The sequence below is a fragment of the Astatotilapia calliptera genome, chromosome 9, assembly GCF_900246225.1.
Source record: "Astatotilapia calliptera chromosome 9, fAstCal1.2, whole genome shotgun sequence".
Lineage (NCBI taxonomy): Eukaryota > Metazoa > Chordata > Actinopteri > Cichliformes > Cichlidae > Astatotilapia > Astatotilapia calliptera.
Genome location: NC_039310.1, coordinates 30,283,730 through 30,308,278, shown reverse-complemented (window position 1 = coordinate 30,308,278; position 24,549 = coordinate 30,283,730). Strand labels below are relative to the sequence as shown.

The following is a 24,549-nucleotide window of genomic DNA, read 5'->3' as shown; positions in this document are numbered from 1 at the left end:
CCTCAGGCGGTGACGGTCACAGCTGGAGGCTCATTGATGAGTGCGTCTCAGAGAGGAAGTGATCAGGAGGTTTATCTGTGTCGCAACAAGATTAGATTAATTTATTTCTAACGTTTCCATTCAGATGTGGGTCAGAGGGTCAGTGGCACAGGTCAAAGGTCATCGGGTGAATCAGCAGCATTTGCAGGATGTAGTGCTGAGCGGGAGTTTAACAGTGTGGAAATGGAGCAGCAGTGAAAACGCCTCCAGCTCCTCCAGATTCTGAGTAACAGCTTTGATGCTGCGCCGCCAACCAAACCACAGCACAATGAAGCCAGCCAACCAGAAGGGCCGCCTCCCCCGCACGCCAGGGAGGAGGAGAATCCGTCGCTGCAGCGGGTCAGTGGGTTTGATCGCTGAGAGGAGTCACTCCGGGGCAAGCCGCGCCTCCTCCTGAATCTTAATGAGGGTCTGCACACAGAGCGAGCTCACACCTGCCGCCATCACACAGTGAACTTCCTCCCGCCCTCTTACAGGCCTTATAGACACACCTGCTCAGGCTCATGTGCGACTGTGATGTGTTGCAGAGACATCAGCTGAAGCTCTACACAGCTGGCTGTACTCTCATGTAATACCTCTTTGAACCACACGATGGTGCAGCGAGTCGGTGCACTCGGGGAGGATGCTTTGATAACTCACCTGTCTAAATCGTACTTAAAGTTTGCTTTATTAGGGGCGTGGCCTCTGTGACTGACAGGTGGCTGTAGCTGCTAGCTTCATCTGAACTGGACTCTCGTGTTTGTGCTGTTGGAGCCTTTTAATGATATCATGTGACCACTGATAAGAATGTGGCGACCAGGTCATCCTGTGTCCCGCCCACATGACATGTTGGCTCTAAAAGTCTCACAAGCACAGAGCTGTGCCTGGATTTAAACCCAGAGAATAGATAAACAGGTTTAAAGGTAGCGAGCCATAAGAATAAACTTTATGTTCTATGTCTTTACTCAGCTGGAGCAGGAGAAAACTTACGTCAGACCTGGATCCTGAATCCTTTTATGAGTTATAGATCTGAGAGCTCGGGTCTCACAGTCATCAGGCTTTAATATCCTGTTAGTTTGCACTAATTAACAGACACACAAAGTGAAAACAAGCAGATATAAAATCAGTCATGTTGATGGTCAACATGGGATCCACAGAGGGTTTCAGGTCTTCTCTGGTCATTTGATTAAGAGCACACAGCTCAGCCCGTTAAACCAATAATAATGACACACAGAGAGCAGAGCTCCAGATGTTTGCACAGCAGCAGGAGCTGCAGCCTGATGCTATCCTGGAGAAAGGTCAGCAGGTCAGGAGATGACATCTATTTCCATCAGCTCACACTGCAGAGCTGCATGAATATTTAGATTTCCACACGGAGCAGATGTGATTAAATCCTGCTGATTAGACTTTCAGGCCAACTTGGAAATGTCATGTGAGGACAGGTGTGAGGCGGCGCTGTCACGTCCTCCCCCTCCCATCCGCACGAGTCCCCAGCTGATCTCTGAGGAAATTTTCATTCCAGCGGCTCGGCGCAGTCATCTGAATGTAAATGCTGAGCTGATTGCAGAGCGCGGCGAGGATCTCCGGCGGGAGGAGGCTCTCTGATGCGAGAACGCAGCCGGCGTGTCCTCGGCGAGGTCGCCGAAAACCTGTCTGACACCGAGACCCCAATCAGGTCTGCGAGGGAGGACGACGTGACGGGAATAATCAGGTGCTCCCGTCACAGACTCACAGAGCTGGATCACTGAAACACTCACAGACATGATGGGGACAGATTCATGAACCAATCACACACCTCCAAACACGCCCGTGTTAGAAACTGCACGAACAGTTCGTTTGTTATAAACGTTTGTTTTTCTTTCTCTATCGACGTGTTTGAGGCTCTCCTGGTAAAACGATGAGCTGAGACGCTCAGCTGGGAGCAGATACAGGAGACCCCGACTCCTCCTGAGGTTTCAGGTCCCCGAGCTGCTGAGTCCACGTTAACCGGGACACACTGCTTCACGTCCTTTGGTGGACGGGTTCCTCGTGGACGTGTTTATTATTATTTTTTATTATTTGATTGTAGTTTACTGTCGTTATTGTTTATCAGTGAAGCTCACGTCTGTTTAAACCTTTGAGAAGAAAATCTTTGATTTATTAGTTTTATGCCTCGTGACAACCTCGCCTCTCATTTCTGCTTTCCCAGCTCGTTACCCCTCCCCCCCCCTTTCTCTCGCTCTTCATCAATGGCTCTGTGTTATCTCCTCCTCTTCCTCCTCTCTGTCCTGACTTGATGCTCGGAGGTCACATCAGGTAAATCCAGCTCTGTCTTCGTTCGTCAGCTGTCAAGTTTAATCCTCTGCTCCATTAAACTCAACCTAGAAATGCATCGATCTGATTGGTTCAGTGAGCGAGCTCATGCTATAGACTCTGTGTGAGTCTCCGTGGATCAAACTTCCACCATCCTGTGGATGTGGACAGATTCAGAGTTAGGTCAGCACAGCAGAGGAGAAGCATCACAAAGTCTCACAGAGAGCAGCCGAGCACCTTCACTCTGCTGATGCTGAGGTCAAAGGTCAGGGAGATCAGCTGCCTTCTGCAGCAGTTTAACTTCATCTTCACATTTCTCTTTCAGACTGGCCGTGTTGTACTGTAACAGTTGGTAACAGACGGCGCTCAGGAGACCACGGCGCTTTTTATTTGTCTGTTACTGCACAGCTACAGCACACGCCTGCCCTCTGCTGGTGGAGGAGTCAACAGCACCCCAGCACTACAGTATATTACACCATCCATCCATCATCCATCCATCATCCATCCATCCATCCATCATCCATCCATCATCCATCCATCCATCATCCATCCATCCATCCATCCATCCATCCATCCATCCATCATCCATCCATCCATCCATCATCCATCCATCATCCATCCATCCATCCATCATCCATCCATCCATCCATCCATCCATCCATCCATCCTCCATCATCCATCCATCCATCCATCCATCCAGCATACATCCATCCATCCATCCATCCATCCATCCATCCATCATCCATCCATCCATCATCCATCCATCCATCATCCATCCATCCATCCATCCATCCATCATCCATCCATCATCCATCCATCCATCATACATCCATCCATCCATCCATCATCCATCCATCCATCCATCCATCCATCCATCATCCATCCATCCATCATCCATCCATCCATCATCCATCCATCCATCCATCCATCATCCATCCATCCATCCATCCATCCATCCATCCATCCATCATCCATCCATCATCCATCCATCCATCATCCATCCATCCATCCATCCATCATCCATCATCCATCCATCCATCATCCATCCATCCATCCATCCATCCATCATCCATCCATCCATCCATCCATCAATCCATCATCCATCCATCATCCATCATCCATCCATCCATCATCCATCCATCATCCATCCATCCATCCATCCATCATCCCATCCATCCATCCATCCATCCATCCATCCATCCATCCATCCATCATCCATCCATCCATCCATCCATCATCCATCCATCCATCCATCCATCAATCCATCATCCATCCATCCATCATCCATCCATCATCCATCCATCCATCATCCATCCATCCATCATCCCATCCATCCATCCATCCATCCATCCATCCATCCATCCATCCATCCATCATCCATCCATCATCCATCATCCATCCATCCATCAATCCATCATCCATCATCCATCCATCATCCATCATCCATCCATCCATCATCCACCATCCATCCATCATCCATCCATCCATCATCCCATCCATCCATCCATCCATCCATCCATCCATCATCCATCCATCATCCATCCATCCATCATCCATCCATCCATCATCCAGCCATCCAGCCATCCATCATCCATCATCCATCCATCCATCCATCCATCCATCATCCATCCATCCATCCATCCATCATCCATCCATCCATCCATCCATCCATCCATCCATCCATCCATCCATCCATCCATCCACTCACAAACAACATTTTGGTATTTTGTCTAACTAAGGATTGTTACACAGACTGAAAAGTCTGCTTTCATGCTCTTTAACTATCAGTGCTGACTGAGCTCAGGTGGTTTCATCACTTCTGTCATTATCATTGAAGAACGTGGGTTCAGTCGACCTTCAGAGGTCGTCGTTTGTTTCAGAGCTGGTTTTGGAGAAAGTGTGAACAGTTTATGACGTTTGTCATCATAAACCTCCCTGATCCTCCCCCTCAACTCCAATGATGTGGGCTCAGACTTGGAGGTACAAACATCACCTCAGTGTAAGTCTGAGGTTATGAAGCCAACGTGATCACATGATCTAAACGGACACACTCTGCCCTGTGATTGGCCCAGAAAGCCCGTGACCTTACAGCCTCTGTGACATCATCGCTGTGCTTCTTGTTTTCAGCCCTCTGTGCTCGTGTATGAGCCGTTTTAGTCTTTGTGGCTGTTTTGTGTGTTTTTAGCCATGTTGCCTCTGTGTGTACTCCTCCACCTGTCCTCCACCTGTTGTTGAGCTTTTAGATTTTTTTCTCTGATGTTTCAGAAATTTCTGCAGGACACGATTCTCTCTGAGATTTAGTGTCTGTGTTTGCTGCTCCAGAAATGTGACTTCACTGATCCACCGAGTGAAACGTGGAGGAGGACGACTGTGGGTGAATGTGAGCTGAGTGGGAGACAAGCCGAGGGAAACCTGACCGGGTGGAGCTGCAGCCGGAGAACAAGAAGGGAAACACAAGACGTGGAAGGGAGGAGACGAGGAAGGGAGGAGATGAGCGGATGCTGAGAGTGCAGACTGGCAGCTGGTTTTCCACCCGTCTTGTATTTCATGTGAAGGAAGTGTCCAAACCCTCAGCAGGCCACACACCGGCCGCTCCACAAGCACCAGCCCGTCTGCAGGAAGATTTAAAGGATCTGAGGTGCACATGATCAGATCCTGATGGAGTAAATGTTCCCAAACTATGATCTCACTCCAGCGTCCTCCCAGAATGAAAATGCTGTTGTGCAGGATTACATTACTTCCTGGATTCAATCAGCAGTTTGAGAAGCTCATTAAATCGAGTTTGACCAACTTTAGGTTAATAAATCTGACAAAAGATTAAAAATTAACATCTTTCCTGTGTTTTTACTCTCACTGCCGTTAACCTGCAGGCTCCAGTACTTCATTGATGAAGACCTCAGTGACCACTCTGCTTCTTTAGCTAAGGGTTAGCCACCTCCCTCAGCACGAGGCCTTTAACACACCGTGGACGCTCTGTTACCAAAGTGACCTCACAGCAGCCGTGTTATTGGTCACATGACGTCATTAAAAGGCTCCACCAGCACAAACACGTGCAGAGGTCCAGTTCAGGTGAAGCTAGCAGACAGCTAGCAGCTACAGCACACCTGTGTCACCATCCACCTGTCACTCACAGAGGCCACGCCCCTAATAAAGCTAACTTTAAGCCTGGTTATGATTTAATGTTGGACACAGGTTTATCTTCATGCTTTATGGGACAGATATCTGCTGAGTGTGACGCCTGTAACATTTCAGAACAAATAACGGACCAAAAACAATCAAAGTAAAACCATGTGAGGGATTTTTATTGCTTCTGTTAGAAACGAACAGCTCTGCGAGATTTCTGCACATTTTCATCCTCTGAGGCTCCGACAGTCCGATGATGATGTCTTCTTCTCCTGCATGCATCACTGAGGGAAATCAGTCACACCTGTGCAGCACCTGTGCAGCACCTGTGCTGCACTCTCATGGTCCCTCACATTATTATGTAAATGGACTCGACACAGTGAAAGTGATTCTGCAGAGAAGCTGCACTTGTGGACGTGGTTTCCTCCTCCTGCCCCGGTGCCATAGTTAAACACGACAACAACAGAATTTAAGCCACAGCTCAGAGAGATGGACCCCGCTTCCTGCTCAGGCTTCAGAGCAGAGCGGGGTTAAACGTGCGCCCAGATGTTCCAGATGCTCCACTTTTACTTTCACACAATCTGAAAGCCAAGCTCACCGACGACATCACAGCTGCTGCTGCCCACACAAGCACACTGCACTGTGGGCGCTGAGGTCACAGCTCGTGACCACAGTCTGCTAGGGACCGTCATCCAACCACCATCCATTTACCTGACTGCTCCATCAAACATCCGCCCGTCTGTCCGTCCAGCCTCTGCTCAAAGACCTGCTCCAGACTCACCTCCATGTGCCGGTCAAACCCGTGTCCACACTCTACACTCTGTAACTCTCATGTACACAATCACACACTTTAGTTTGCAGCAGGTGTATTGATTTGTAGGCGCACACATTTAGTTTACTTATGTATTTGTGACTGATCCTTGTTTCTTTTATGAGCCTGACATTTGTTATTTTTTAAATATAACTTCTTGGGTTAAATAAAGGAAAACCCTTTTCTTCTAATAATTCCTGTGACTTGTCCTGCTGTTCAGCTCCATCGAGGTGTCCCAGAGCCAGTGAGGGATCTAATCTTCACAGCAGAACATTCATGAAACACTCAGATCCTGAACGTTGACTCTTTTGATGTGGAGGAGCAGCAGCTCTGCTCTGAGCTTCTCCTGAATGACCGTCGCCCTCTGTAGTGGAGAGCCCAGAGTCGGGCAGCCTACAAGAACAAAGAACCACAGCATGTTGTCCAGGCTGAGGATACTGGGGCTCTGCTCTGGAGATAGGTGATGTGGTTTGGTTGGAGGTCTGACCTCAGTCACAGTGACTCATGTGGGTCTGGGATCCTGGCGACCACAGAAGGGGCCGTAGGGGTCCAGAGGTTTGTGGGGGGGCGGGTCAAGGGGAACGATTCGGTCCAATCTCAAAGACGATGCTTTCACCGAGCAGCTCCATGAAGGAGACGGATCACTCCTGTGCTATCTGCTGAAAGTGACAGAGTGGGAGGACTTCCTGTCAGGTCACCGAGTGTACGACCTGTCCTCTGCTGTGGGATGAAGTCGCACCATTATCCAGTGAAGCGGCCCGTAAACATCACAGCTGAGGAACAATCAGACTTCCTGTTTGCTCCTCAGCATGAATCAGTGAAGCTGCAGGATCACCTGCTGCCCTCACAGCTGCTTCATGTGCAGGTGAGTGCTGCCACCTGCTGGACCGTCTCACCACCAAACAGCACAGAACCTTTCAAATCTCTCATTTCTAACAGCGTCTCATCTAAAACCAGCCCGATTCTGTCTGATGTTTAACTCCTGCTGCTTCTCATCAGCTGATGCAGTGTCCAGTGTATTACGTACAGCTGCTAAACTCTTCATTAAACTCACAGTCCAGCTGTTCTGACATTTACAGTAAATTATATAGAATAGAATCAGAGTCAATGGGCGGGGCTTAACCCACATTTTAGCCGTCACTGACAGGATGGCGGTGCAGACAGGAAATGACCGTTCGTCTTCAGCATCCCGCCTCCATTTGGTCCGAACCACAGGAGCGTGTCATGGGTCAAAGTCTGGGCTCATGTTTCTCATTTATGAATATCTGTACGAGTCTGGCTTCAGACAGCGCCCTCTGTTGGCAGTTAGAAGCACAGGGTCAGTCTCGTCCTGAACGAGTGAAAGCTGGAGGATCCTGTTACTCTGGTCTGTTTGTTGGAGTTCAGGTTTCCAGGCCTGGAGTCCTGCGTTAATATAAAACCTCTGGCAGAACAGCTGGATGAACTCCGGTGTACACAGGTGTTCATAGACAGCTACACCTTTCTTACCTCAAAGCACACCGAGTGCTGCACAACATTCAATATTTACTGTTATTTACATTTATTTAGGTTATTGCAGTGGTGCTGTGTTATTGTGTTGCTCTTGTTTTTCTCTCAACAGGTAACCAAGGAAATTTGTTTTCTTTTTTTAGTGTCCTCTCTCACTGTCCCTCTTCCTGTCTTTCTTCCCCTCCCTTTTTTCTCCCTGTCCTATCCCCCACTCACGTCTGTCCCATCTGTGATAACTTGAAATGAAATAAATAAATAAATGAATAATAAAGGTCAATCAAATGGACCAATACGACAAGGCCGTGATGAAGTAAATCCGTTGGGCGTCTTTGTTGACCTTCACAGATCAACTCTGACGGCTAAAGAACCAAACAGGCAAAAACAAAGACGTTTGATTTAAAGAATAAAGGGTAGAGAAAATTATGACTGTCAGACAGATTTGATATTTTCGTAGATTATAAAGTGTCCTTTATAACACAAACACAGACTGAATATTTACAGAGAAGACGACCTCATCGAGTGATTGTGAATTTATTGGACAAACAGACGTCGGAGAACGCTGAGCAGCAGTTAGAGTGTTTAAGGCACTTTACCAGCAGTGAGCACACTGAAAGCATCACGGTGTGAAAACTGAAGCTCAGACTCACACGGACTCCTAAAGCATCAGCTGAGGACAGAAGCTCTGTGAGCTTTAAGCCTGCGTTTCATTCACTGAGACCTGCTGCCACAGCCTCAGAGCCTCTGCACCTCCCTACCCCGCCCACCAGGTGGCGCTCACACTACAGATTGGTCACGAAACATCTTACAGTCTGCTCTAAGTCACTCTACAACATTTACAATTAATAACCATCATCTTCATCATACACGCCTCCTCTTCCTCAGAGCTTGGCCTTGGCCTGGAAGAAGCTCATGACGGCGTTGAAACACTCGTCTGACATCCAGCGCTCCATCAGGCGCTCCACCTCGGCGTCGTTCACGGCGTGCAGGCGCTCCTTCTCCACCGAGCGGATCAGCTGTTTGGACAGAGCCAGAGACTGAAAGAGGGGCGGAGACAGAGAGGTCAGAGGTCAGATTAAGCTGATTCGGGGCCTGGACTCGTTTCCCTGCAGACACAGCCGTCAGCATCACTCTGAAGTCCTTCATACACAGAGACCAGTTTCACCTCAGAGCTAACAGGACAGTAAGTATTCAGTTCAGTTTTATTTATATAGCGCCAAATCACAACAAAAGTCGCCTCAAGGCGCTTCATAGATACAGAGAAAAGCCCAACAATCATATGACCCCCTATGAGCAGCACTTTGGCGACAGTGGGAAGGAAAAACTCCCTTTTAACAGGAAGAAACCTCCGGCAGAACCAGGCTCAGGGAGGGGCGGGGCCATCTGCTGTGATTGGTTGGGGTGAGAGAAGAAGACAGGATAAAGACATGCTGTGGGAGACTGTAAAGCAGTAGAGTACTCGAGTAAGTCTGTGTGTGATTACGTTGCGGGGCAGCTTGGCGTAGGCCTTCAGCCGAGTCCAGACCTCCGACTGGAAGCTGCTGTCGGGGAAAACCTCGGTGACCAGGCCGAGCTCACAGGCCTGAACCGCCGTCAGCTTCTTGTTGAACAGCAGCATCTCGCTGGCCTGAAGACAGGAGACAGTCAGAGAGCTCATGTCCTCTATGTCCAACCAGCAGATACTCATGTCACAGCAGTGTTACCATGGTTACAGTCATGTTTACTAACTGTGATGGTTTTAGGTCCGATGGTTTAAATGCTGTAAAATGTAACTAAAAATGAGGCAGCTTGAAATCAAAGAGATGAACTCAGTGTTTTCCTTTCATGTCATCCACAGAGGAACACTGTCACCGTACGACCTCACACATACACACAGAACGAAAGGAAACGTCAGTCCTAACAGCTGCCTGCAGTGTGCACAGGTTACCAGCAGGGGGCAGCGTTCATATGAGCACTGCCTCTGTGACAGTGTGTGTGTACCTTAGCAGCACCCATGAGTTTAGGGAAGGTGTAGGAGGAGCATCCCTCGGCGCTCTGACCCAGCTGACTGAACGGAGTGTGGAAGGTGGCCTGAGACACACAGAGGCACAGCGTCACCACCTGGAGCAGGTCGCTGTCACGTGACCTGAAAAGGTGTCTTTCATGGAAACTGGACGTTAAATTGTTCATTAACAATAACAATGAAGCTCTGCATCAACACCCAGCATCAGATAAATGAGGATAACACAGGGCTCTTATTTTTACTCACTGAAACCAGGAAAAACATTAAATAAAAGGTTTTCTCGTAACTCTTTTTAGTTTAATTACGTGTAGTTTCCCTTTTAAACTGAGATCTGCTGTCCTATACCTGAGTCAAGACACATATCAATCATATCCTGATGCACGCTCGACCGTCCAGGTAAGTAAATCTCCAAAAGTTGATTCTGTTCATCTGGACGTGTTCAGTGGGAGAAACGTTTCGTCATCATCCAGGCGACGTCTTCAGTCTCAGCTGACTGCAGGTTTGCAGCCCACTGAAGGAACAATGGGCTGGGAGGTCAGTTCACTGATCATGGAAGCCTACATCCACATGAACAGACTCCAGAGAAATACAGATAGGAAATGGGAGCAATTGTGGGAGTCAGTAGGAGGGGGGAGGGCACGGTCAGATGATCGTGTCTCACAACAGTTATGCATAGTTAGTGTAAGAAAATGGCTGTTGTGCATTTCTAATGGCACTGGCCAAGAAATCACAGCAGCGTCTCTTCTTTCTCCGCAAACTAAGAAGAGCAGGAGCACCAGCCCCCATCATGTACACTTTCTACAGAGGCACCATCGAGAGCATCCTGTCGAGCTGCATCACTGTGTGGTTTGGAGCCTGCAATGCGTCCTGCCATAGAACCCTCCAACGCATAGTGAGAGCTGCAGAGAGGATCATTGGTGTCTCTCTCCCCTCCCTCCAGGACATTTACAGCACCCGTCTCACTAAAAAAGCCCTTTGCATAGCGGCTGATCCCACGCACCCAATGCAAAGCTTCTTCAAGCTGCTGCCGTCAGGGAGGAGACTGCGGAGTCTCCAGGCCAGGACCAGCAGACTGAAGGACAGCTTCATCCATCAGGCTGTCAGGAAGCTAAACTCCCTCCCGATTCTGCCCCCTCTCCCCTCTCTCCTCCACGGTCTCACTGAACTCTGTCACACACACACACACACACACACACACACACACACACACACACACACACACACACACACACACACACACACACACACACACACACACACACACTCTCTGACTCACTCACTGGCCTGCACCAGTTACCAGTCACTTTGTGGAGCATTGGACTGCCATTACCTCATAAGACTTTGTTGTTACACTATCTCTTACCGCATACTACTAAATCTCCATTTGCACTATCTGCCTATTTGCACCACTCTGCCTCCTTACTTGAATATTGTATATTGTATATTGCATAGCTTTTTTTTGTTATACGTAAAATTGTATTGTATTTATTTAAATTTTTACTTTTTAATTATTTTATTTGCATTTTTTAATCACTAGGGTTTGAGAGTAACGAAATTTCTATTCTCTGTATGTCCTGTACATGTGGCAGAATTGACAAATAAAGTTGACTTGACTTGACTTTCAGCAAAAACCCTGTAGGTGATGGAGGGAGATGGTGTTTGCAGCACTGATAATCATGCTGCGCTGCAGCGCAGTCAGAATAAACACGCACAGCAGGTCCAGCTGTGACCACAGAGGCAAGATCATCATCCAGGTGAGGAAACACACCTGAGTCTGCACTCAAACATCCTGAGCCTACGAGTCAAAGGTTTCATCATCATCATGTGACGTCTTCTCTGTGTGTGTGTGTGTGTGTGTGTGTGTGTGTGTGTGTGTGTGTGTGTGTGTGTGTGTGTGTGTGTGTGTGTGTGTGCACCCTCTCTGTGGCGTAGACCAGGTCAAAGAGGCCCAGCACAGTGACAGACACGCCCACAGCCGGTCCGTTCACCACGGCAACCAGCGGCTTGGGGAAGTCTATGTAAGCGTTCACGTACTTCCTGCAGAGAGACAGAGGAGAGCTCAGGGTTTCAGGTTTGGCACCAAAGAAAACATCCTGACTGTGCGAGGCGGGAATGATTCAGGCTGATCTCTCCTTCAGGTCAGTTTGAGGTTCAGAGGTCAACAAGGAGACGACCTCACATGATGCAGATGACGGCGTGCATGCAGAGCCACTGTGATCCACGCTATACTTAAGGACATGAATACTTTGGTACTTTTACTCGAGTACAGTGGGTTTCCTGCTGCTTCCATCATGAACACTCACCTGAGCAGATCTGCACCCCGTCTGGCCATCTCCTCCACCCCGTTCTCCGGGATTTTGGTGAAGTTGGTGAGGTCGTTTCCACTGCAGTAGAAATCGCCGGCGCCTGAAACGTGAGAACGAAGAGAACACGCGTTCACTTCAACACGAGCCTGAAGGTTTCAGTCGGAGTTTAGTCCCAGCGAGGACGGACCGCCGCGTTTCCTCAGACTCATTCTCACCACGAACAGCAACAATCATTCATGATGTTCAGTAACATCTGCAGGCCTGATGATGAACCAGAAACGTTCACACAGCAGCACAACTTTATTCATTTGACTCTTCTTTCTGTCAGTGGTTTGTTCTGGAAGCTCACAGGACCTGACACACAGCCCTGTGTGTGTGTGTACCTGTAACGACGGTGATGACAGAGTCGTCCGTGGCCGCCTGCTCCAGAGCGGCGATGATCTCGTTGTACATCTGACAGGAAACACAGATATAAGAAGAAAAGCAGGTGTACATGTTTTTGTTTCAGAGTAGCTTCAGTCTGAAGCGTGGCTGACCTCGGTCGTGATGGCGTTCTTCTTGGCCGGTCGGTTCAGTTTGATGGTGGTGATGTCATCCTCCTTGGTGACCAACAGCGTCTCGTAGGTCGCACCGCTCCCAGCTGGCTGTGCGCTCACCTGGGCGGAGCTTCCAGTCTCTTCCTCCACCAGGGAGCCAATCAGGTCGCAGTACTTCTGTCGGGCTTCATCCTAACAGATTCAAACCAAAGAGGAAAGAACACAGCAGAGCGGCCTGTTAGCATCAAGAAGCTAAAGGAGGAGCAGATCTGTGAGCTCCGAGCGCAGCGACGCTCTTTCAGGAAAGAGCGTTAACCTGAAGTCCCGAGAGAATAAAAGACTTCCTACAGACAGCTGAGCAACGACCCTTCATCATTTATCTCCCTGCTGTGTTTGTACCTGTGAGATGGAGCCCAGAGACTTCCACGCGTCCCACTTGGCCTTGTTGACAAAGTCCAGCATGCCGGGTTTGGGAGCGTTGCAGGGACCCTGGGTGGCCTGAGCGAGGAGGAAAAGGAGGAAGAGGAGCAGGTGAACTTATACTGAAGTCCTTCATGAACCCACACACCAGGACTTTTACACCGGGGCAGAGTTTTGAGCATCTCTGTCATATGTGTCGAGCTCGGCTTCATGTTAGCACTCCGACGAGACGAAGTCAAGTCAACTTTATTTGTCAATTCTGCCACATGTACAGGACATACAGAAAATAGAAATTCCGTTACTCTCAAACCCTAGTGATTAGAAAATGCAAATAAAATAATTAAAAAAATTTAAATAAATACAATACAATTTTACGTATAACAAAAAAAAGCTATGCAATATACAATATACAATATTCAAGTAAGGAGGCAGAGTAGTGCAAATAGGCAGATAGTGCAAATGGAGATTTAGTAATGTACGGTATGAGATAGTGTAACAACAAAGTCTTATGAGGTAGTGGCAGTCCAATGCTCCACAAAGTGACTGGTAACTGGTGCAGGCCAGTGAGTGAGTCAGAGAGTGTGTGTGTGTGTGTGTGTGTGTCTGTGTGTGTGTGTCTGTGTGTGTGTGTGTGTGTGTGTGTGTGTGTGTGTGTGTGTGTGTGTATGTGACAGAGTTCAGTGAGACCATGGAGGGGAGAGGGGGCAGAATCGGGAGGGAGTTAAGCTTCCTGACAGCCTGATGGATGAAGCTGTCCTTCAGCCTGCTGGTCCTGGCCTGGAGACTCCGCAGTCTCCTCCCTGACGGCAGCAGCTTGAAGAAGCTTTGCATTGGGTGCGTGGGATCAGCCGCTATGCAAAGGGCTTTTTTAGTGAGACGGGTGCTGTAAATGTCCTGGAGGGAGGGGAGAGAGACACCAATGATCCTCTCTGCAGCTCTCACTATGCGTTGGAGGGTTCTATGACAGGACGCATTGCAGGCTCCAAACCACACAGTGATGCAGCTCGACAGGATGCTCTCGATGGTGCCTCTGTAGAAAGTGTACATGATGGGGGCTGGTGCTCCTGCTCTTCTTAGTTTGCGGAGAAAGCAGCTGTTAGCGGCACACGCAAGACTCCAGCCAATGACAGGAGATCAGCACGCTCCCACATCTGAACGCTGAGCACAGTTTTACTCACGTCTCAAACCGGGACGACAGGTTGCTGAAGAAGGAGCAGAAGCAGCTGCTGACCCCACAGCTGACCCCACAGCTGGCCTCTCAGCTGACCCCACAGCTGGCCCCACAGCTGGCCCCACAGCTGGCGTAAGAATCTGGCAGGTGGCAGCAGTGAAGCTCAGTAACAAGATGGAGCGACTTATATTTTCCTTCACTACCAAATCTAATCAGTCCCCCAGTAACACCAATTAAATTAGTTTTTTTACACTGAGGTTACTGAAAATTAGACTCAGTTTTATGAAGTTTTCATAAGTATCATTTTTTTAAGCCAATACTTTTTTTTAAAGGAGGACATGATTATTTTTTTTTTTTTTAAAAAGGTTTGACAAATCTGGATTAACCAATTAAAAACCTGCTTTGAAAAGCTCCACGTGAGAAATTTCCAGAACACCAAATGTCTGAATGTGGAACATGTGGAACATCTAGAACGTGTGGAACATCTAGAACGTGTGGAACGTGTGGAACATCTAGAACGTGTGGAACGTGTGGAACATCTAGAACGTGTGGAACATCTAGAACGTGTGGAACATCTAGAACGTGTGGAACATCTAGAACGTGTGGAACATCTAGAACGTGTGGAACGTGTGGAACATCTAGAACGTGTGGAACGTGTGGAACATCTAGAACGTGTGGAACATCTAGAACGTGTGGAACATCTAGAACGTGTGGAACGTCTAGAACGTGTGGAACGTCTAGAACGTGTGGAACGTGTGGAACATCTAGAACGTGTGGAACATCTAGAACGTGTGGGGAACTGGCACCTGTTTGAAGAGAGCGTAGATCTTCAGTTTGACCTCGTTGCCCGGGTCGTCCTTCAGCGTCGACAGTTTGCTCTTCGCCTGCTCAAACTGCTCCACTGTCACACCTGAAAACACGCAATGACATCATCACCAAGAGTCCTCGATCATCATCATCATCAGTACATGTGCTGTTTGAGCTCCTCAGAGAACTTACTGTGAGATTCTAAAATCCCAGCAGAAATAAACATGATACAAACCTGTTCTGGGCTCTGTCCTCTCCGTCCCCATAATAACACCTGTTTATAACTCACTGTGCTTTGAAGGCTCTCCTGCTGCTGTGAACATCATGGATGATGATGATGATGATGATGATACTCACCCATCATGGGAGACGCTGTGGTGTGAAACTTCAGGCTGGGAATGTTGGATCGGACTGAGCTGGAAACAGAAGCACACACAGTGTTTACAGAGCCAATCATGACTAACCTGACTCACACTTTCACTACAGCTTCACCCAAACAGGCGCAGCTCAGTGATGAAGACTATTGCTGTGGCTTCTTCGTCATTTAAGAGCAGAACCTCCATCTTCAGTGTGAATATGAGCTATAACATGCTAGCCCACCTGTCTGCTCACCTGTGACTAGGGTTGCCAACTGTCCCTTAAAAAACGGAATCGTCCCGTATTGAGCTAATAAGGGACGCACTTTGTCCCGTAATACAGTGAGAATCAAAAGTAGTCTATAAATGTTAATGGAATTAATGCTTTGTTTGAAAACATAATTCCCAGCCCCTCTCCTGCTTTGTGACCAATGAGCTGACAGCACACTTATGACAATTCGAGTATGACAATTCAGATTACCGCTCATCTCATTGGTCGAGGAAAGGTCGCTTACGGAGAAAATACCGGAAGACAACAGATGACCACAACAAGAAGCATGGCCGACAGGGAAACAAACGCCGACACTGCGGTGCAAGTCTCGGACGACGGTACACCTAAAGCTGGGCAAACACTGTGCGATTTTTTCAGTCACGTTATTCAGCTCCTGCTCAAACTGCACGATTGACTCGCAGGGGTTAGAAGTTGGTAGGTCACGATGCTCTGATGCGACCTGAGTCAGGGCTCGCAAAATCGCTAGCCCGACGTCCCGGGGCTAGCGATTTTTCCAGTCGGGCTACCAAAACCTCTCTCTGCTCTGCCCGTCAGGCTATTGTAGGAAGGAAAAATATATGTCAATGCTTTTGCATTCTTTCGGAAATGTAGCTGGGTAATTATGTCATTGGCATCGGTGAGTAGGGCTGCCACGATTAGTCGACTAGTCACGATTACGTCGACTATCAAAATCGTCGACGCCTAATTTAATAGTCGACACATCGTTTAAATGCCGTAAAATCCTGAAAGGTGCAGGAATAACAGTATGATTTAAGAGTGTAATACTTAAATCCAGTGTAGACTGAAACAGAAGATGGCGGAAATGCACCTACAAGGATACCGTTAAACGCCAAAGATGAAGAAGAAGAAGAAGCAGCAGTCTCCGTTATCATGGCTACTCGGCAACGGAACTCGAAAGTCTGGGAGCATTTTGACCAAACAAAAGAAAAGAAGGTCCAATGCAAAATCTGCAAAATGGAACTTGCCTTCCATGGCAGTACAACGGCGATGCACGAGCATCTAAAAAGGAAGCACGTCGTGGCATCCGACGTCGAAGTGGTACAGTCGTCTCGGTAAGCTAATTGGCTAGTTAGCTGCTAACATTATTATAAACAGCAAGCTGCTAATTATTTGTGCTGTCAGTGTTAATCTCGTTAGTATGATGTTAACGCCATAACCGCATTAACACGGCAAATCCCCGTTAGTCAGTGCCATGCAGCCCTCGCACCGCGTTTTTGCGCTAACGGGGATTTGCCGCCTTAACATCGTATTGACGAGATTAACGCTGAGAGCACTACTTATTATTGCTTATGTTAATAGCTGTTAACATTACAGGACTGCTAAAAAAATACGTTCGTCTTCAATGGACGACTTTGTCACCAAGCCAACAACATGTACACCTCGGCAAGCAGATGTCCTGACTGAATCAATCTTGAACATGTTGGTGACGGACATGAGACCCCTGTCTATGGTTGATGATCAAGGTTTCAAAGAGATGATCAAGCAGTTCAACCCACATTACCATGATAACTACCTACCAGGCCGATCCCACTTCACCAAATTGATGGAAAAGAAATATGATGCTGCCTTTGAGAAGGTTGGTCTCTCTTTCTCTCCACTCTCTCACACCACAAACACAAAATAGCAATTTGTATTAGAATTTAATAAATTTCATGATGAAATAATATAGAGCTTGCTGACTGAGGAACCAATAAATTAATCTTGGTTAAAGCATGTAATGGAAAGTTGTTGTTTTTTTTTTTACTGATATGTTGAATGTTTATTGTTTAACATACGTAAGTGTATTTGATGTAACTGAATTATTCAATTGGTAAATTCAAATCTTAATGCATAAACTGACAAGCATTATTAATAATGAAAAAATATACTGTAATATATTTCCCTAATGCTTACTATTGTTCCAAATCATCTCATATCTTTAGGTAAAGCAGACCCTTGGTGGTGTCAAAGGTTTCTTCACCCTGACTGCTGATGTCTGGACCAGTCGTGCAACAGAGGCCTACCTTGGTGTGTCTTGCCATTTCCTGAGTGAAGATTGGAAGATGAAGAGCTTCATCCTTGATACCATGCCTCTTGAGGAGAGGCATACTGGTGCCAATATAATGACATGGATGGAAGAGGTGCTAACAAAGTTTGACATCTTGCCTGCCAAAATAAAAGCAGTAGTACATGACAGTGGTTCCAATATGGTGGCAGCAATGCGACTGCTTGAAGAAAAACATGGATGGGCCTCTATCCGCTGTGCTGGACACACACTCCAGCTCATAGTCAATACTGCTCTCAAAGAAACCACCATCAGCAGAGCACTAGGTGCTGCTAGGCAGCTAGTGGAGCACTTTAAGAGAAGCGAGCTGGCTAGTACAAGACTAAAAATGAAACAGGAGCAAATGAATGTGAAGAAAAATACACTGATCCAAGATGTCAGTACAAGATGGAATAGTACATTCCACATGATAGAAAGACTCCTCGAACAGCGCTGGCCTCTCACTGCCACTCTTTCAGATCCCGAGGTAACGCCAAGGGGGAAACACTACTTTGACTTGAAGCCAGAGCAGTGGGTGCTGCTTGAAGAACTGAAGCAAGGTTTGGCACCTTTTGAGACTGCTACTGTTTACCTTAGTGGACAGAAGTACACAACGGTTTCAGGTCTTCCACAGGTGGTCAAAGGGCTGACACGGGCTGTACACCAAAGCCAACTGGAGACGAGCTCAGGAAAATCTTTCATTGCCAGTGCAGAAAAAGGCATAACACAGAGATGGGGGAGTATATGTACTTTCTCAGCAGACAAAGAAAACTCTGTTATTCTCGCAGCTGCCTTGGACCCCAGATACAGAAAGTTGAAGTTTTTGGCTCCTGAAGATGTCATCAGAGTGCAGGGGACTGTTGAAGTGCTTGCTGTCAAAGAAGCAAATGCTGGGACACATGAGCATGCAAAAGTGCAGACAGCCAATGGTTCAGGTAGAACTGAAAAGACTGCTCTGGACAACCTCTTTGAGTCTGACACAGACAGTCAGGGTGACAATGAGGAAGAAGCATCTAAGGAGGACCAAGATGTCCAAGTTGTGAGAAGTGAAGTTCAGCTGTACTTTAAAGAAGCCACAGTTTCTAAAAAGGATGATCCTCTTAAATGGTGGAGCGAAAATGAGGGACGTTTCCCCACACTATCAAAGCTAGCTAAATCTTTTCTGTGCATTCCTGCAACCTCCACCCCATCGGAGCGGATCTTCTCCACAGCAGGGAACATCTGCTCTCAAAAGAGAGCAAGCCTTTCTGCAGAACATGTAGAAAAGCTAACTTTCCTGGCTATGAACAATAATCTCGTGTAGATTGCTATACTGACTATATAGTCCCAAAGTTCAATATAGTTGTGAGGACTGAGCACAAAATGCTATTTTGTTATATTTGTTTTCGGGTGGCTTCAAACTTGAAATTTCATTAAAAGTTTAATAAACTATCATCTTGTCTTTATTTTTAGTTTCACATACCTTAAACACTTAAAGCTGTAAGCTAATGATAGTTATATAAGAGCAGATGCTGCTGCTGCAATAATCTGTACGTTTTACGTCCAATGGATGCATAATCTGATTAGTCGACTAATCGCAAGAATAATCGGTGACTAGTCGACTATCAAAATAATCGTTTGTGGCAGCCCTATCGGTGAGCCACTGTCAACATGTGACATATTGAAATCGCGTTTGAATTTGCGCTTGTTTTTTTGCTTTCACTTTGCAATCGCGCGAACTGTGTATAGAGAGCGACAGCACTGATCTGTGAGTGATGATAATTTGTGCACCAATTCCTCTGACATCGTCTTATTAATCGTTAGCTTACTACGCAAACATGACAAGTGAAATCTCCCGCAGCTTAAACATGTGAGAGGTTGATCGCGCAGAGAATCGCTGAGCTTATGTGAGTGCGTGTGTAAAAGCAGCAGGATATATATTTTAGTTCTGCTGAGCCAAATAAGACAGGTCAGGGTGAAGAAGTGACAGCCAAAGAAAAGCTTACCACAAAACGGAGAAGTTATGACAAATCAGACTATAAGGCAAAAAGAAAGCTTTACAAATGTCAGAAGGAGTCCGAACCACAAAAGAAGCGCGTATTCTCGGAAAAGTGGTTGCAGGAGGTGAGCTGGCTTCAAACAAATGATGAACACACAGATGTGGTGCGGAATGTGCCGTGAAAATCCCACTCTAGCGGACAAAAACAGCTTTTTATATGGACGCAAACGCGCACTGCAACTTCTTATCTGGTGCGTCTTTTATTTTGACAGCGAATGCGCACATGCGGACCACTTATATGCAGCCATGTAAATAACATAATGTTCTGCCGGGTGTGTTGTTGGTTTTCTCTCGATTTCTGAGTCGACAAGCGCCTTTGTTACTGGGACCAGTCATTTTAAGAAAGGCCCCCATTAGAAGCCATGAGAAATGCAAGAAATGCATTATTGCTCAGTCTGCAATATCTTTCCCAGAACAAACACCAATTGCAAATAATATACTAAAAATAAACCTGAAAAATCTGTTTAGAACAGCTACTATGTTGCAAAGAGTGAACTACCACTGGCAAAATTTAGCAGTCTTTGCAAACTTCAAAAAGCAAACGGCCTCGATCTTGGTTCCACTCGTCTCTTACCCGCGACTTCAGTGGAAATTTCAAATTCAGGATCTGACACAGACTGATTCGTGTCCTACACAGTTCTTACAAGTTCATAGAAACTTCTGTTCAATTAGAACCAAGTATTTGAGTTGATGATTGTAATTTTTATACAATGTTGTAATTTGTGTTTCAACAATTTTTTGATTAATGTTTTGTTTCCTTTACAATATTATACTTTAATGTATAATATTGTAAAGGAAACAAAACATCAACCAAAAAATTGCTCTCTTTTTTATTCGGGCTACTTAAATTTATTTTGGGCTACCAAAAACTGAAGAGTCCCTGCCCGAAGGGCTACCAGGGATTTTGAAATTTTGCGAGCCCTGTGAGAGCTCACACTGTGCCTCCATAAAATGAAGGTTATAACAGAAAATCTGTCGCTCGCTCTCTCTGTCTTTCACTCACACAGACACACCACCACCATCAACTTTGCTAAATTGCTAATGAAAAACATGATCAGGCAGCTGTGATTGAGCAGCAGTGTAAATCCAACTATTTTCACGGTTGTTGTGGTCGTGATAATTTTGTGATGCCACATCGAAAAGGCTCGGATGAGCCAAAGTTCTACAAGTTGTGCCTCCATCGCTTGTGTCCAGATCACACGCTGCACAGCTGTGCTGCTGCGTCTTTTTCACCGACGTTTACGTGTTTGCGCATGAGCAGTGTGAGCGGCTGTGGTGAGACCCTCACGAGCGATTGATGATCGGGAGCTGGTCGTGAGGTGTTAATCGCTTCTCGTTACCCCACGTATACTACACGACGCACGATGAAGGCCAAAATCGGGCCGATCACCAAATCGGTCGCACGACTCAAAAATCGTCTCAAAATGGGCCTAAAATCGCACAGTGTGAGCCCAGCATAAGCCCAGCATCAGAGCAGCAATGTTTGTTCCCCTCAGAGAAAGAAAAATAGGAGGATTGGGAAAAGGAAAACACCTGGCTGGGAAAATACACCATAACACCTATAAAGCGCACTGCACTGTGTGCCGGCGCACTTTTTCCATAGGCATGCTTCTAGTGGTGGCACATGAAGAACATGAGGGGCGTGACAGCTCGGGGAACCCTTAACCAATTTGTTGTCCACCAGGCCACGGCAGAAGCAGATATGGTATGTAAACACTGGTTTGTTGTTTAAACCCTCTGGTTAAGGTTAATATGGGCATGTGCGGTGAATATCAGCGCTATGTGGCCAGAAGTGTGATAATTTATTTTGTGTAATAAACAACTGCAAGGATGGATGATTACAACAAATTGATGACTAATACATAAAAGTAATACATAGATGAATAATGATGATGAGTTAAGATGTGTAATCATGGGAACAAGCGGGTTTACAAACAGGAGCAGCTGATTAGCTTTAGAAAAGCTGAAATAATACCTCAGCTGAAGCCAACTGTACTAAATGCACTAAATGTGCACAGTTACAAGAATATTTTTGTTCTATTGCTTTCTATTAATTTATATAATTTTAAGTTAAGCAGGACAGAGTTCTTTTAAAGAAAGATTTACTTATATTCTCAAAAGTTAAGCATGACAGGCTTCTGTTTAAGAAAGAGACCTGTTTTACTGTGTTAATGTTGTCATTTTGAGCTAAAAATAAATGGCTAAATGATCATTTGTTTCCCATACGGTCATATCACAAAGAATATGCATCTGCTTAAATCAACTTCAAGTCAAATGGTTAAAAAATAATTTCACACACAAAAAAAAGAGCTACCACACTGGGAAGGGTGAAGACAACTGGGTCGCCCGGCCCTGGCCACGAGGTGTCCCTTATTTATCTTTCAGGGAGTTGGCAACCCTAACTGTGACCCGGGGCCCGTTCTTCGTACGTCGCTTACTACATCCAAGATCAAATGACACATCCAAGATCAAATCATCGCGCTAACCGTGAGCTCGCTAATCCGGTTCCCCGAACACACCTGCTGTTGACGATTACTACAGCTGGACGCAGGAATGTGACATCACTGGGTGTCGTAAAAGGGGCTACGCATCGATAGTAGAAACATTGATCGGCAACCCACTGATTGGTCGGCGAAAATGTCGAAGGGGCGTGCTCGGTATTTTCCGGCAGCAGAGCAAGAACTCATGAGTGAGGGATTTCAGGAGTTTCAGAGTTTAATTAAAACGCAAGAGAACACTGCAAAGGCTGCAAAAGCAAGGAGAGAGGGCTGGCAGGAAGTTGCTGACAAATCAAACTCGTAGGTAATTTAATAATAATAATAATAATGGATTGGATTTATATAGCGCTTTCCAAGGCACCCAAAGCGCTTTACGATACCACTATTCATTCACTCCCACATTCACACACTGGTGGAGGCAGCTACGGTTGTAGCCAGGCTGCCATATCGCGCCATCGGCCCCTCTGGCCAACACCAGTAGGCGGTAGGGTAGATCTATCATATGACACTATATTGTCCAATATCATATGGCATTATATTATATTATAATATGTTATATTATATCCCCTTTCACATTAGAGCCACAACAGGACCCACAAGAACATGGGAACAAGTAAAAGTGGAATACAGGAGTATTCTACAGAATGGTAATATTTATCTCTTAGATTGCTTTGCGTCTCTTGGCAAGGTAATACTGGCCTGTAATACTCTGTTAGTTTGTTCATAACAGCAACCAAGAAAAGGGCAGAGGAAAAAAAGACAGGTGGTGGTCCTGCACCCCCTCGTCAACAAGTTGGTTAAGTAAATAATATCCTCACGGGAAAATCGATATCTCTCTATGAGCACACTGTCGCGCTGAGCTAAAGGATCCTGTCTGTCCCGCAATATACGCTGAATTCTGAGGACTCTCCTTATCAATCTTGCACCTTCCGCAATGGGTTGGTCGCGTATACGGACAGGACATGGCTGCGACAGGCTTCCCAAATCCACCTTCGCTTTTATAGCCGTGGTCTCTCATCTTGATTACACGAAGTAATTTACAATTGCTACTCTGAAATATGAATTACATCTGTAATAATCACATACATGTAATAGAATGTTAATAGTTCATTTCCCTTTTTTAGGAAATGACCTGTATGTATCTGTGTGACATCAATAAAAGGATCAAGTGCTGCATTATCTTTAGTTACATTGATAATATTTATTTATGGTGAAACAGTGGTGGAATATCGCTGTTGCTTTCGTATAAATGAAGCGGACATACCTGCGTGGCCGCGATCTAATCCTGTTTACATAAAGTAAGCCTGCTCCCGAGCAGGTTTACGCTTACGGCTCTGTTGCTATGACAGCAAGTCCCGGATGAGCTTCGGGGAACCGACTGATCCAGGATCACGCGAAATCGTCAACAATCTAATCCGGCTAACCTACTTAGCGAGGTACGAAGAACAGGCCCCTGCTCACTGAATGAACAGAGGATGAAGCTGAGCCTCATCTTCAGGTCATGTCTGAATGTGGAGCAAAGGTCGTGGCTAGCTGCAGCCATGCTAGCTGCAGCTAGCTGCTTATATAACAGCTGATATTTCTCCGCTTTGAGCGCGAGCAGCGCACCTGTCAGCTTCAGCCCGTCTCTGTGTGACACCTGAGTCTGACAGGTGTCGTTAGCGGTCAGGTAACCACAGACCCCCGACACTCAGTGCTAACAGCCATGCTAACTGTTAGCTTCCTCCAGACTTTTCTAACTACAGTTAGCATCTAAACTTCTGATTCCGCCTGAAACACCCCGCGGGCCTCACCGGTCATACCTTGTTAATGTGACACGGCGCCAGACAGCGGAGCACCTCAGCGCGACGCCGGCCATTAAAGCGCAGATCCGGGGGGTCCAAGGTTCGGGAGGACGGGCTAAGGCGGTGAAGGGTTAACTAGCGTCGCCACAGTGGAGCTAATCAGCGGCTAACATGTTTACATCGCTGCTCCCGCCCACGCCGTCATCTCCTGTTTTCCCATTGGTTAAAGAGAACTGCTGCATGTCTTCCTCTCTCTCTGTTTCCTGTCAGTCCTGACTGTATAATAATAATAATAATAATAAACTTTATTTATAAAGCACACTTAAAAACCAAGGGTATGCCAAGGTGCTTAACAAGTAAAATAGAGTATATGAGGAGGATAATAGAAATAGGACCAAAGCAAGTACTAAATATGCAAGCAGAAAACTGTCACTAATACATAGGAAAGCAACAGGTACAGAGCAAACAAGAATTTAAATGAGCATAAAAGTGCATGATATAAAATCATAAAAGAAATATTAACTAGAGGGAAAGGCAAGATTGAATAAGTGTGTTTTTAATCGTGATTTGAACAGTGCAATGGAATC

At 46.4% G+C, this 24,549-nt stretch overlaps 3 protein-coding genes across 3 annotated transcripts; 2 read left to right on the top strand and 1 right to left on the bottom strand.

Moving 5' to 3' along the window:
- Positions 1–8,170: 8,170 nt before the first annotated feature.
- Positions 8,171–24,178, bottom strand: eci2 (enoyl-CoA delta isomerase 2). The gene is made up of 11 exons (XM_026180425.1): positions 23,981–24,178; positions 15,329–15,387; positions 14,971–15,074; positions 12,973–13,071; positions 12,574–12,765; positions 12,421–12,490; positions 12,035–12,137; positions 11,648–11,768; positions 9,710–9,799; positions 9,213–9,356; positions 8,171–8,766 (listed from the first exon to the last, which is right to left on the bottom strand). Exons 1-11 carry the CDS (start codon positions 24,034–24,036, stop codon positions 8,611–8,613), a joined length of 1,194 nt encoding a protein of 397 aa, XP_026036210.1. The 5' UTR covers positions 24,037–24,178; the 3' UTR covers positions 8,171–8,610.
- Positions 16,276–17,371, top strand: LOC113029535 (zinc finger BED domain-containing protein 1-like). The gene is made up of 2 exons (XM_026180428.1): positions 16,276–16,671; positions 16,934–17,371. Exons 1-2 carry the CDS (start codon positions 16,490–16,492, stop codon positions 17,241–17,243), a joined length of 492 nt encoding a protein of 163 aa, XP_026036213.1. The 5' UTR covers positions 16,276–16,489; the 3' UTR covers positions 17,244–17,371.
- LOC113029531 (zinc finger BED domain-containing protein 1-like) lies at positions 17,191–19,094 on the top strand. Its single transcript, XM_026180424.1, has 2 exons — positions 17,191–17,195; positions 17,542–19,094. The coding sequence occupies exon 2, from the start codon at positions 17,662–17,664 to the stop codon at positions 18,943–18,945; it is 1,284 nt and encodes a 427-aa protein (XP_026036209.1). The 5' UTR covers positions 17,191–17,195; positions 17,542–17,661; the 3' UTR covers positions 18,946–19,094.
- Positions 24,179–24,549: the final 371 nt, after the last annotated feature.

Bases quoted from the DNA above. Each gene is read 5' to 3' on its own strand.
- LOC113029535 (XM_026180428.1), top strand. From the start codon at position 16,490: ATGGCTACTCGGCAACGGAACTCGAAAGTCTGGGAGCATTTTGACCAA. The intron at 16,672-16,933 runs GTAAGCTAATTG...TTAACATTACAG, and splicing joins GAAGTGGTACAGTCGTCTCG to GACTGCTAAAAAAATACGTT.
- eci2 (XM_026180425.1), bottom strand. From the start codon at position 24,036: ATGGCCGGCGTCGCGCTGAGGTGCTCCGCTGTCTGGCGCCGTGTCACA. The intron at 12,491-12,573 runs GTCAGCCACGCT...GTTTCCTGTCAG, and splicing joins AGAACGCCATCACGACCGAG to ATGTACAACGAGATCATCGC. The intron at 8,767-9,212 runs GTAATCACACAC...CCCCTCTTTCAG, and splicing joins ACGCCAAGCTGCCCCGCAAC to TCTCTGGCTCTGTCCAAACA.
- LOC113029531 (XM_026180424.1), top strand. From the start codon at position 17,662: ATGAAGAGCTTCATCCTTGATACCATGCCTCTTGAGGAGAGGCATACT.